Genomic DNA, 12,500 nt, shown 5'->3' on the forward strand with positions numbered 1-12,500 from the left:
TTTCTTTTTTATAAGAATATCGAGGCTGAATATTAATTATTTTAAGAATAAACCTGAGGTTGAACTTGTGAAAAGAATATAATTTCGTGCGTTGAAAATCTGTAAATACAATGCATTTGAGTGAAAAATGCGTTTTTTAATTTTAAAGCCAAAACGGCCAAGTGTCATCTGACGTGACATCTTGACCTAACTGACTGCAACGAACAGCGATGGAGCACGTGCACGAGGTAACGCGATACAGATCTGGACACCAAACACTTACTCAAACGGAAACGGTCAATAAGCTAAAATCGGCAGAAAAATAGGACTATTCAGCCTAGGCCGGAAAAACAATATTCTTATAACAAAAATAGCCTGCGTAGCTGACTTGATGTTTTATCGCAGGATTATCTAAACACTCGCGAGTTCGATGGTTTTGGCGCGAGTAGGCTTTTCAAAACACAACGAAGCAACCGTCGATTTACTCCCGCGATAAAATATCCCGCCAGCTGCGCAGGCTTTAACAAAAAAAAGTGTAATAGGTGGTTAAGGGAACTGGGCCCTTTGTTTATACATGTTATTTTCCCAGAGATCTACGATAAAGAAATACAAATATTGAAAAATTAGACCCTACATTTTCCCTCCAAATTAGGAAATAGAAAAATGTGGTGCAGAATAGCATTACTAGGGAATGGGCATTCCAAAGCGAAAACAATTTATGACGCCGCTCCTTCCCAATTCATGATTAAAAAACTCCAAGAGACAGGAAGGAAAGTCTAAACTATTTTCATAACAGATTAGTAGGAGTAGAGAATATCCGTTTACGTCTGGAGAATTTCATTATAATTCCATACATCCAATTTATAATTTTTTATTCTGAAGTATCAAAGTGCGTGTCGCTCGCGTTGACCGATAACATCTTTCAACTCAACTTTATGAGGAGAATTAATTTGTCCTTCTGCTCGGCTGTTAGTTCCCCAGAATTAATTGGGTATTTTTTTCGCAATCCAATTATTGATCCTTTTAGTTTGTTTGGAAAGCGGATCCATGAACTCAAAGACACTCGTTGTTTAACGCGGCCCAACACCCTGCTTGTGGTTGTTTGTCTTCAGGTTGACTGGAAAGAAGCTGTGATGGGCGTGCATTCACCAGAAATGAGGGCATCCCGGGAAGGAAGGGGGGGAGGGGGAGTCCTTGTTTTCTTGTTCCCATTGAAAATTTGCTTGTGTTCCCTTGTTCCCGAAATTACTTCCAAACTATTTTTCTGCTTTATTGATCCCTAAAATTGGTTTACGTTCCCTTGCACCCTAACATAGTTTTGCCTCGTTTCCCTGTTCCCCAGTACAAATTAGCTTAGCCTGCGAGCAGGCTCACTTGATAGGCAAGGGCGGTGGAAGGGCGGTGGAGCCGCAATCGCGAGTCGCGATTGCGGCTCCACCGCCCTTGCCTATCAAGTGAGCCTGCTCGCAGGCTAAAATTAGCTCTGTTCTCTTGTTCCCCAAAAACCCCCGGGAGACCCTCAGGAATGATATCTCCTTTTTTAAGATTCCTAAGTGGCCGTTCACCACTTTTCCACCCCGTTAACCAAAATTTTTCTTGCTTTGTCTGACTTGCTTTTAAATTTAGCAATGAAATCGAATAAAGACCGTCCTAATAAATCTACGAAGCTGTTTGATATGCGATCCAGAGTTTTGGGCGTGACAGATCATACAATCCTCCTGGCATTGCTTTCCGGTGATAATTTTGTTTGTGATGAATAGTCATCAATATGTCAAAAATTATTGCAGAGGATTTCCCCGTTTTGAAGTTTTTAGAGGTAATAGGGGAAAAGCTATTAATTGTCTCGAAGGATTTGAGACCCGGGTTTCAGACGCTGTGTTCAGAGGTCACGTATGTGCGTCGTACAGGAAGATAAAGATTTTTAAATATATGTTGCGCTTTGTTAAGCTTCGTTTGCATTTTGCTTTTTTTCACCCAGAATATTGTGACAATCGATGACAAGTGAACCATCCTGAAAGAGAGTTTCATGTTGATCTTTCCCGCTGCAACCTAAGCCGAGAATTGCACTTTCAAAGGTCATATTTCTGTACGAGATTATCAATGTACGTGGAATTGTCACACTTCCCCTTGATCTGGCTCTGTTGAAGCAAAATCGACGAAGGAAATTCCTTCCCAACCATAAGTCGTGCATTAGAAATGGGTTGGTTTGGAGTTTGGAGTGGGAATTCGGTTATAGTTTTGAACTGTGGACTACTGAGGAAGACAAATCGCCAAGCTATCGTGCAAAATCTCGATAACTGATAATGAAGCGGACCGTGGTACTGTTGTTATAACAACAAGATGAAGAACGGCGTTGTTTTTACGTCATTACCGACACTTGCCGTTCACATTTCCCGTTCTTGATGAATGTTTTGAATGTCCTGCGCCAGAATGGGCTAAAATTATGACCAAATAAGGTGACGTAAATGATCTTGTGGCTGCTGCTGCACACTACATAATTGCTATTTGCCCTGCCCCTTTCTCACTTTTGAATAGCTGTCCAAACAGACGACCGACGTGTGATTCCCGCTCGTGAGATTAGGACGCTTTGATTTTACCAAACAACAAAGATAATGGCTGATGAAGACGTTGCTGCCTTGGTTGTGGACAATGGCTCCGGTATGTGCAAGGCCGGTTTCGCCGGAGACGATGCTCCCCGAGCAGTTTTTCCTTCCATCGTTGGCCGTCCAAGACATCAGGGTGTGATGGTTGGTATGGGTCAAAAAGACTCGTACGTCGGCGACGAAGCTCAGAGCAAGAGAGGTATTCTGACTTTAAAATATCCCATCGAACATGGCATAGTAACTAACTGGGATGACATGGAAAAGGTGAGCTACGATTTCTTTAGGAAGTATCATTGTGGTGGCATTTTCTGATAATGAATTTACTAAATTCCCAGATCTGGCATCACACCTTCTACAACGAGCTACGCGTCGCACCCGAGGAACACCCTGTCCTGCTGACAGAAGCTCCCCTAAACCCAAAAGCCAACAGAGAAAAAATGACACAGGTATTCTTGTTCATTTTCTATCTTGCTTGTATTGAAGAATATTGGTAGGAAACGAGTAAACAAGAACATACAAAATCTAGCCATTCTATGGAAAGTGTCAATCCTATGTTGACAGGTTATGTGAACTGATATGTTTTCTGCGATTTAAAAGTAACTGAATGAGATGTTTCATTCAATGGTTCGCGTCTATATGTTCGACGGAAAGCAATGACAGAAAAGCAAATTCACGAAATATTATTTTAATACTAATTTACTTCGAAATTTAAAATTTGGGGGTTAAAGTTGTTTTGGTTAAAATTCTTTACTGTCGAGTTGCCAGCTATGAAAACACAAGGCCCTCCAGAACACTCTCCTCAGTCTCTGGGGCAAGGCCCATCCATCTGAAATTTGCATAAAGTTATTTAATTATTACAGTAATTGATTGTGGGCAAACAATAAGTGTAAGACAATTTTAAATAAGGCAGTTAATTAGAAACATTACAGAGTAGTTGACTCAAATTATCTAGAACAAAACCAACATGTATATATAATTTATATTTCTTGTTATTGATTGTCCGTGTTTCGTGACATACATCTGACCCCAGAGGAACTTTCCTTTTTTGGTTAGACTCGCTTGTGATTGGTCAGGTTTTAAAGGACCGGTTATCTAGAGATATCTTGTAGCAAGATCGGCTGAATCTTGTTTTGGTGTCAGTTTTCAACATTTCGAAAGGTCATTGATTGAAACTATGATGAAGTATTTTGTTCGTATTGCGACTTGGTAATGTCTTTGGTTGGATACCTTTCGAACATTCATGATAGAGGATTGCCGGGGCACACCCTGCCCAAAAAGATACATAATTTAAGGATGTCAAGTAATTATCGCTCCTCTTCTATAGTAAAAGGACCTTATCTACCTCGCTGCCTTGTTAACTGAGTGCTTTTTGGTGTTGTGTTGTAAAACTAAAACGGTAAAATACGGGAGGAGAGAAAATGTATACATGTAAAGCATGAAATATTAAAGATCTTCTTTTGTTGTAACTTTTCCTCAACTGTCTCTTCTGCAGATTATGTTTGAGACTTTCAACGCCCCAGCTATGTATGTTGCCATCCAGGCTGTGTTGTCTTTGTACGCTTCTGGTCGAACGACAGGAATTGTCATGGACAGCGGTGATGGTGTAACACACACCGTTCCAATCTATGAGGGCTATGCTCTTCCCCATGCCATCCTTCGTCTGGACTTGGCCGGCAGGGACTTGACAGACTACCTCATGAAGATTCTGACCGAGCGTGGATACTCCTTCACCACCACAGCCGAGCGTGAGATCGTGCGTGACATCAAAGAAAAGCTCTGCTATGTCGCTCTCGACTTCGAGCAAGAAATGAGCACCGCAGCATCGAGCTCCAGCTTGGAAAAGAGCTATGAACTTCCCGACGGACAGGTTATCACCATTGGCAACGAGCGATTCAGATGTCCGGAGGCCATGTTCCAGCCTGCCTTCCTTGGAATGGAATCTGCTGGTATCCACGAGACCACGTACAACTCGATCATGAAGTGCGACGTGGACATTCGTAAGGACTTGTACGCTAACACAGTGTTGTCTGGTGGCTCCACCATGTTCCCTGGTATTGCTGACAGAATGCAGAAGGAAATCACCTCCCTCGCCCCTCCCACGATGAAAATCAAGATCATTGCCCCACCCGAGCGTAAATACTCTGTATGGATCGGAGGATCAATCTTGGCTTCATTGTCCACTTTCCAACAGATGTGGATCTCTAAGCAAGAGTACGATGAATCTGGCCCCGCTATTGTTCACCGCAAATGTTTCTAAAAAGGCGTCTTTGTCTAATATTTCCCGTCGACTTGAGACTAGTTGGCCAAGGTGGAGTCCAAACGAACACTTTCATGACTGTTTCAAGAAATATATTTTTGAAACTTACCGGTAACATAGCTGTTCACCATGAGAAAACAAAATAAAAGAAAAAATTATAACAATCTCAATTTTTTATGGCTTTTTAGTAGACCGCAAAATCAGGAAAGAGAAGCTGGGTTGGTAGGGCGGAATTAACGATCTTTTACCTTTAAAGGTAAAAGATTTATTTCCTATCTTTTATCTTTACCTTACGATCTTTTACCTTAAAAAAACTTAAACACAAGTGCCAAGTGGTTAGTGTGCTCGATTTCCAGCTGACTTGTTAAGAGGCTTATCGCGCTGTTTCGCGCTCACAATAGTTCACAAAAAACGCATACTACTACTACTACTACTACTACTACTACTACTACTCCTCCTCCTCCTCCCCCTCCTCCTCATCATCATCATCATCGTCAGTTTATTCAAGTGTCGAGCTTTTAGCCAAGCACGAGTGCTCTGTAAGTCAAATCAGCTCTTGGCTTTTGTGAAAGGGGAAAGTCGAAGTAACGGGAAGAAAAGCAACATATAATCCGGGTATCGAACTCAAATCAATAGCCGTCCCCTTTCCCCTACCCCACGAAACTTGGCCGAGGCAAGTTGTCACACTTCACTTGAATACCTAATAAAAAGTTTTCTGGAGATAGCTCTCCCTGCAGAAATGCACCTTACGCTAATATTCTCTGATAAATGCTCTGCACAGGAAAAGGTACTAGGGAGTGATTACCTCTGACAAAATTTCCTATTTTTCCTGGATAGCTATATGTCTGATTTTGAAGTACGCCGGTTTTCGCAACCTGAGAAACCCACAGGTGTTTTAATAAAATTTCAGTTTTTACTTTTTATATATGCTGATGTCCGATCTCACCCATAGATCACTTGCTTGTAAAGCGCATTTGAATATGATAATAGAAAATGCGCTATATAAATTCATTAGCATTACCATTACTCGCTAGCTTTCGATAACTCAAGCTTGTTCTCAAAAGAATCCAAAGATCATTTTCCCAGTTCAAACATTTAACTCGGATATAAGATAAACTGATTGTATTAAAAGATGTCGGGAGGTCGAGATGAATCTAACGAGTGGTTCACACATGAAAAGGAAGTGAAAGGGGAAACGCTTGCACGTAGAACACAATAACGATGAGATGCGCAGGCGCAGTTGGAGTTGTTTTTGAAAACGGCTGGCCAAGCTGACGACCTTTTCGTTTCAACTTAAACAACTGGTACTTTTAGTTTGCGCTTGCGTTGCACCGATTGACATGCTAATGTAAGTGTAAGTGGAAAAATTCCATTTGCAACTATTGATGGCAAATGATGCCGATGCACCCGAGAAAAAGATGATAATTTTAGTTGATTGGGAGCATACGAAATTACAAATGAAAAAAGTAAGTCCCAGACAGGAAGAATAGTTTCATTTTCAATGTAAGGCGTATGGCAGCATAGTGAGCTGACCCGTGGGACAATGTGTTTACCGACTCGGCTCCTTAGGATTTCTCGTAGCTTTCGGAGCTTTTCGGTGGCGCACCCGACCGGGTTTACGAAAGTCGTAGGTTCGACTCCTGCCAGGGACACTCTGATTGCGTCGCATTGGCAAGCACCTTACTCCTCGAAATTTCACTTCTTGCGTTAGCGTTTGCGCTGCTGTAGTTCACGCTTGTACTTCCTTGTATTTGCGGTATCAACCTGGCTAAAACTGGATTTTTTTGAAAACAGAGGCGAGTGGGGGAAATAATGAACTTAAATAAAGGCATCTTTGGTTCCTAATGAAGCTTGAAAAAAAGGTAGTTCTGTAATCTGATGGCCCTTCGTCGCTCGTCTGTTTCTTATTAACGAAGTGTTTAATTGGCTTGCGTCTGTTCATGGCCTGTCTGAGGTCCTCAGCGAATAAGATAGAAGTGGTGAACAAAAAAAAGAGGAAGACGAGTCAGACATGCAAGATTTTTTTATTGTCACTTGCATGGGGAAATTTCGGGTCTGGAACGTGCTGCCTGGATCAATCTTTCTAACCGCCACCGCTGTAGTATACATTGTCTCGTCTAATGTTTCTCGACAGAACAAAACATACCATACCCTGCGAACAGTTGGTTTCTCCTACTCTTCCCGAGAGAGAAACTACTGCGAGCATCCGTTAGATTTTCCGTCGAGCATGTGCGAAGTACGTCACACCCCACGTGATGCATTTAACATCACTTCTTATTTCGCGGGAAAAATATGGAATAAATTCACAGTAGAATCGCTCAAGCGCAACAGCAACGTAGCTAAACGCACGCGCAATCGCCAAAACAAGTTTACTAACTCGTTTTACCGGTTCAAATTTAATTTATTCGTCCATGGCGCTGGACGGCGGCTTGCTCAAAGAAACTTGCAGTGCTTTCTCTGGTTTCTCTCTCGAGAAGAGTAGGAAAAACCAACTACGCAGGGTAAACACAACATAGAGCGGTTTTCAATTGAGTGTCGAAAGTAATTAGCGAATTGCTTTGGTTTTGCATTACTTCACTCAGTGATTGGTTCAAGTTCTCGCGCCATTTTTGCAACCAATCAGATGTTAAACCAAAACCAATCGTGGCTCGCGCGTGCGCATTTTCCCGCTACGTGTAATTACTTCGTGTTTTGATTGGTATACTGGATTGCCTCCGTCCTTTTTGATTGGCCAAAGTAATTACTTCGGACACTCAATTGAAACTCGTTCTAACACAATACAATATAATTCTATCCAATCCAACACAACACAGCAACAACAACAGCGATTTTTATTTGCATTTTACTTAGTACTTCTTGTAACAGATAATAAATGTAACGTACACATATTTTTAAAAATTATTATTTTTTGTTTAATCTCTTGCTATTTATCAAAAGTATACACTGATAGTAGTGATGGAAATGCCCAGAGCCTAATGTTATTGTTATTGTTGTTGTTATATATACAGTAATATAAAATACTGTCTTACCACGTATCACCAAATGTTATTGTTATCGTTGTTGTTATATATACAGTAATATAAAATACTCTGTCTTACCACGTATCACCAAAGAGCTTATAAAAGCTTGCTAGAACAGTAAAACATTTATTTTCGGAAATGTAGCATTAGAGGGCGGCTACACTTCCACTGAAGAATAACTTAACCCCAGAACTTGAAATAATGTTGGCAAACAAACTTGTTTGAAAGTGTTTCAAAGAAAGCGCATCCACAAAACAACAAAAACAAACAAACAACGCCTCTATCTTGAATAACCTTTATTGTTTTGAAACAAAGATCTTTCGTATAACAACAATTCGGCAACTATAACATGTCACAATTATTCAAGGTGTTTTCGGAAACAAAAACAAACGATTCTAAAATTAATTATTTTAGATTTTACAGGCTTCACTTTCGACGTTATTTTTTTTGTTGGAAGGCTACCTCTAACAACAAATTAGTATGTTCAATGAGACAAAATGTCAACAATGATGTCACCAAAGAGTTTCCCAAAGAATCATTTTTTACTATTTCAATCACCCGATTGACCTAAAGGTTCTACTCGAGCACGCATTTTCTTAACGATCTCTAAAGCATCCACTAATGATACCTTGAAGAGACGTAGAAAGCCACAGTACATTAAAAGTGTGGTCGTCTTACTTAGTCTATTCGCAGAGTTTATCCGCAAAGCCAGGGCAAAAGACAACTGAAGTTGCTCGAGGAATTGCCCAGTTCAGCAAACATTGCAACCGATGAAGTCTTTGCGAGACAAGTTGAATGAAAAGCAGGAGTCCTCTCTAATTTCTGCAATTTCTTTGTACCATTTTACATTTTTCTTTTTGCTCAATGACCTAACCTTTGAATAGCAACGGCGCTACCGATGATGATCTGGTATCGATACAGCTATAACCAAGTAAAACGCACATTTAACACCAACCAGCGGTTTGCAGTACCATGCGAATGCGCCAATCGACATCACCCAGGCAGCGTACTAGACGTTTTGAGGAGTTTTGAGCCACATACAGAAACCGGAAGTAAACATTTCGAATGCCATGGCCGTAGTCTCTCCCAGATTTCCAAAGTGATCGTATCTGATAAAGAAAAGATCCTTAGCAATATAAATGTGGCAGTGTCAAGACAAGTTAAAAAGGAAAACAGCCCACTTCTGGTTGCCGTTTGGCGCTTTAAGGAGGCTCGAAAGGGTTTTTAGCTGCCCGCGTAACCTACACACGCCATAACTAAGAAACACACGTCAGCTGAATGAATCAAATTTCCATCAAAAATAACGCGCGCAACACACCGAAAGTGAAAATACAGCGTAAAATCGCGCGAACCGGAAATAAAACCTGCGGAAAAAATTTGTCTTTATCTCGAACTTTTGCTCCGTGACCTATCTTGATTTTTTGCATGCACGTATCATTCACGATGGCACTTTAAATAAAAAAAGTTTCGGCCAAAGTTTCCAGTACAAATTTTCTGTAAACTATAAAAAGCCCTTTTTCGATGTATCTTCAGTTCTACAAGATAGCTTTTTGTCATACTCGCTAAGATGTTAAAGAATTTAGGGAGATTTCCATCAAAGAAATAAAAACGGTAGGTCACCGACTTAGTTTTTCAGGTAATTTTCAAAAAACTGAAATTTAGAGGGCCTTTTTATGGACCCGGCTTGTTGCCATGGTAACCCATATGACGTCGCGAGTGCCCTTAAAGTATTACCCAACAATAGAGTTGCAAAGATATTTACAGTTTGCCTACACTATGAAATATCCTTCTTTGGTATCTTTTATCGTTTCACAAACACCATAGCAACGAAAAACCCTTTCGAGCCTCCTAAACACGTTTCTCACTAGCTAGTACGAGTTCAGCGCAAACGCGAAAACGATACGTATGAAATTTGGATTATGGATTCCTTAAGTTCATCGCGACTTCTTTTTGAACTAAACTGAGTCCATCCATTTTCCGACTCTGTATCTCATTGTAAGGATGTTTCTCAAGCGCTCGTCACTCCAGCAAAAATTGTGACTGAATTCGTGCTGTGCTTTCACCGACCTACTTTTGATATGCTGAGATCAACAAGGCAGTAATTCTTTTTGTCATACCGACATTTCGCTTCTCGGAAACCTGAGTAACCCAGAACTTAATTCGTCAAAATGCTTCTCTTCGATATACTACAAAAGCCATGAAATTTGCTTCACTTGTTATCGTACATATGATCATAAAAAGAGGAATCCAACACTGAGAAAACGGGATCGATAGAGCTTTTTCTTTATCCAAAATGCTAATGAGTCTATATAACACCAAAGAAAAGGGAATTTGAAAAAGAGAAAATTCCTCTTGACTTATTACAGTTCAGTTAATTAACTGAAAAAGTTCCATTCTTATACAAACCAATTTTCACATTTCATCAGAATCCTGGGAGGTTGCAATTAAAAGGAGTTCATCTAATGCTTCAACGAATTTATTGCCGCTAGGGATTTCCGTTTCCAATTCATCTGCAAGCTTTTGCAACTGCTTCACTTTTTCGGGTTCGTTTCCAGGGATACCTCTCCGAGCTGCATGAATTTCCTTCGAGTTAGTGACCAAGGTATGGATATCCAGGGGTAGTTTAGCAACACTCAAAGCAAAGCCACCAATGTGAACGATTTTACCGACTTTCGAGAGACCACGAAATAGTAGCGCTTCACCGCCTTTGGCAGCTGCCCTCGCACCAACCTTGTACCCTACTTCTGCACAGGTCTTTAAAATGGAAACGGTACCAGCACCCGTTTTGAGTACATTGTATTTGATGTTTTTCCGGACTTCTCCTTCAAACTCTTTGCGAAGCTTTTCAATGGCTTCTGAGGCATGTCGATCTTCATTAATGAGCTTTTGAGCTGTGTTTAACGTGTCCTTTTCGATGAAGAATTGAGTGAGAGAGGAACCAGCGTTTACAGCTCGACCGGTGGCCGCCAAAGCTGCCCCCATTCCAGCAGCAACAAGGAGAGATGCTCCACCGGTTACAAAGGAAAGACCAAATCCTACACCGCCAACTAAACCCCCAACAATTGTACTAGAGCTCCCGGCCACTTTGGCTTTGCAAATATTGTGGTGGTGCTTCAGCAATTTACCTGCCAAGACTCGCAAAGCATGAACAGTTGCTTTTCTCTTTGGAATCCAATCGCTAATCATAGATTTCAACGCATTGGCTCGTGTAAAAAGTTCACTCTTACACTCCATCTTAGACCTGTCTCAGCCGTCTTCTAATCAGTCATTCTCGGAAGAACCTGAGAACGAGTTACGTTACATCGCGTGACAAGAGTGGAGGCCCGACACTTGATCTCACAACCAGTCTCGGTGACGCAGCAAGCAATTTTTCCAGGTTTTGATACAATCATGTCATCTAGAAAAACTCCCTTGGTCGTAGACAACGGTTCTGACTCAATCAAAGCCGGGTATGCCAAAGAGGAAGCGCCCTACACGGTGCTTTCAACCATTCTTGGTCAAACAAAAGAAGCGAAAAGGCTGGAGGTTCTCGATCGACCAGCAGCGTACATTGGAGAAAAAACTGATCCTGAGAAATGTGAGATAGATCTTATACATCCCATCAAGAATTCAATAATCAATGACTTCGATGCTATGGAAGAGGTGAGCTTCTATTTAGCCAAAAAAAAGCAACAGAGACGATGCATGCATGCCATAACAAAAAAGAAGTGCACTAAATTTTTCATTACTCAAGATTCCTGTGATCGATTTTCATTTAATATATTACCGTTTGCGCCAAAAGCAAAAATGCGATCCGCTTATTTATGTTTCCTAAACGGATTGGATCTCTTTCACCCACTGAAGAAAACGATGACTGTGTTAAAAAATATGCCTTGAAAGTTTTTGAATAGCGTTAATTCCTGTATTAAACAGGAGGAGTCGTGACTTTTCGAGTATTTCATTACAGATATGGCGTTACACATTCAGTACCAAGTTGAACGTTAACCCTGAAGAACATCCGATCTTGTTAACCGAAGGTCCTTTCAACCCAACAGCAAACAGAGAGAAAACAACACAGGTATTTAATTTTTTAAGGATAACTTTCCATTCAGAATGCGATAGCGTGACGAATTGAAGTGGACAACGTGCTTGCTCAGTCACGCATATCGTGATTTTTTTCGTTAAACACCTGAGAGAGACACAGGAGGTCCTTGTCAAGAAAAAATCGGGCCGAAATTGAAAAATACGGATCGACTTAGGTCGGTGAGTATTTTTTACAACAGTTTTTCTAGGCGGTTAAAAACGGAAGGGGTCTCACTGAACTTTGCATAAACTGCATAATAATGCAGTTCCCAGTTGAATAACGTTTTCGATCTCACTTAAATAGGCCAGTCTCGATAGATTAAAATTCAGTCCAAAAACGAAAGCCATCATAACGAGGCTCTATTGTGATAGTCCCCGTCAAGCATTTTGAGTGATTTCTTAACTGGTTAAATCAGGTAATGAGTCTATTTCCAAGGCTATAATTTCTTTTGTTTAGACCATGATCGAGACCTTCAGTTCATGACGCTCGGCTTTGTGGGCTAGTTAGGAAAAATTCCGCCCGCTCCCGGAACCAATCAGATAGCACGATTTTCAGAATTCTGGCCATCCGCGCTCTGA

General features: G+C 40.9%; 4 protein-coding genes across 4 annotated transcripts in view; 3 read left to right on the plus strand and 1 right to left on the minus strand.

Moving 5' to 3' along the window:
* The window catches only part of LOC137970128 (uncharacterized), an 11,647-nt gene extending 11,523 nt beyond the window's left edge, over nt 1–124 (plus strand). Inside the window, exon 5 of the mRNA XM_068816609.1 lies at nt 1–124. This exon is cut by the window's left edge and continues 395 nt beyond it. The gene's annotated coding sequence lies outside the window, so the exon portion shown is untranslated.
* A 2,370-nt stretch (nt 125–2,494) lies between these two features.
* LOC137970553 (actin, cytoplasmic-like) lies at nt 2,495–5,009 on the plus strand. The gene is made up of 3 exons (XM_068817075.1): nt 2,495–2,846; nt 2,918–3,028; nt 4,075–5,009. The coding sequence occupies exons 1-3, from the start codon at nt 2,592–2,594 to the stop codon at nt 4,837–4,839; spliced, it is 1,131 nt and encodes a 376-aa protein (XP_068673176.1). The 5' UTR covers nt 2,495–2,591; the 3' UTR covers nt 4,840–5,009.
* Nucleotides 5,010–8,152: 3,143 nt separating this feature from the next.
* On the minus strand, nt 8,153–11,134 carry LOC137970669 (apolipoprotein L6-like). Its single transcript, XM_068817197.1, has 2 exons — nt 10,266–11,134; nt 8,153–8,968 (listed from the first exon to the last, which is right to left on the minus strand). Exon 1 carries the CDS (start codon nt 11,091–11,093, stop codon nt 10,272–10,274), a length of 822 nt encoding a protein of 273 aa, XP_068673298.1. The 5' UTR covers nt 11,094–11,134; the 3' UTR covers nt 8,153–8,968; nt 10,266–10,271.
* Nucleotides 11,135–11,159: 25 nt separating this feature from the next.
* LOC137970668 (actin, cytoplasmic-like) overlaps nt 11,160–12,500 on the plus strand; it is a 3,237-nt gene continuing 1,896 nt past the window's right edge. Inside the window, exons 1-2 of the mRNA XM_068817196.1 lie at nt 11,160–11,501; nt 11,806–11,916. Of these exons, the coding sequence (XP_068673297.1) occupies nt 11,250–11,501; nt 11,806–11,916 (363 nt within the window). The 5' untranslated portion in view covers nt 11,160–11,249. The remainder of the gene's footprint in view (nt 11,502–11,805; nt 11,917–12,500) is intronic.

This window comes from Montipora foliosa, chromosome 9 (assembly GCF_036669935.1).
Source record: "Montipora foliosa isolate CH-2021 chromosome 9, ASM3666993v2, whole genome shotgun sequence".
In the NCBI taxonomy this organism is placed as follows: domain Eukaryota; kingdom Metazoa; phylum Cnidaria; class Anthozoa; order Scleractinia; family Acroporidae; genus Montipora; species Montipora foliosa.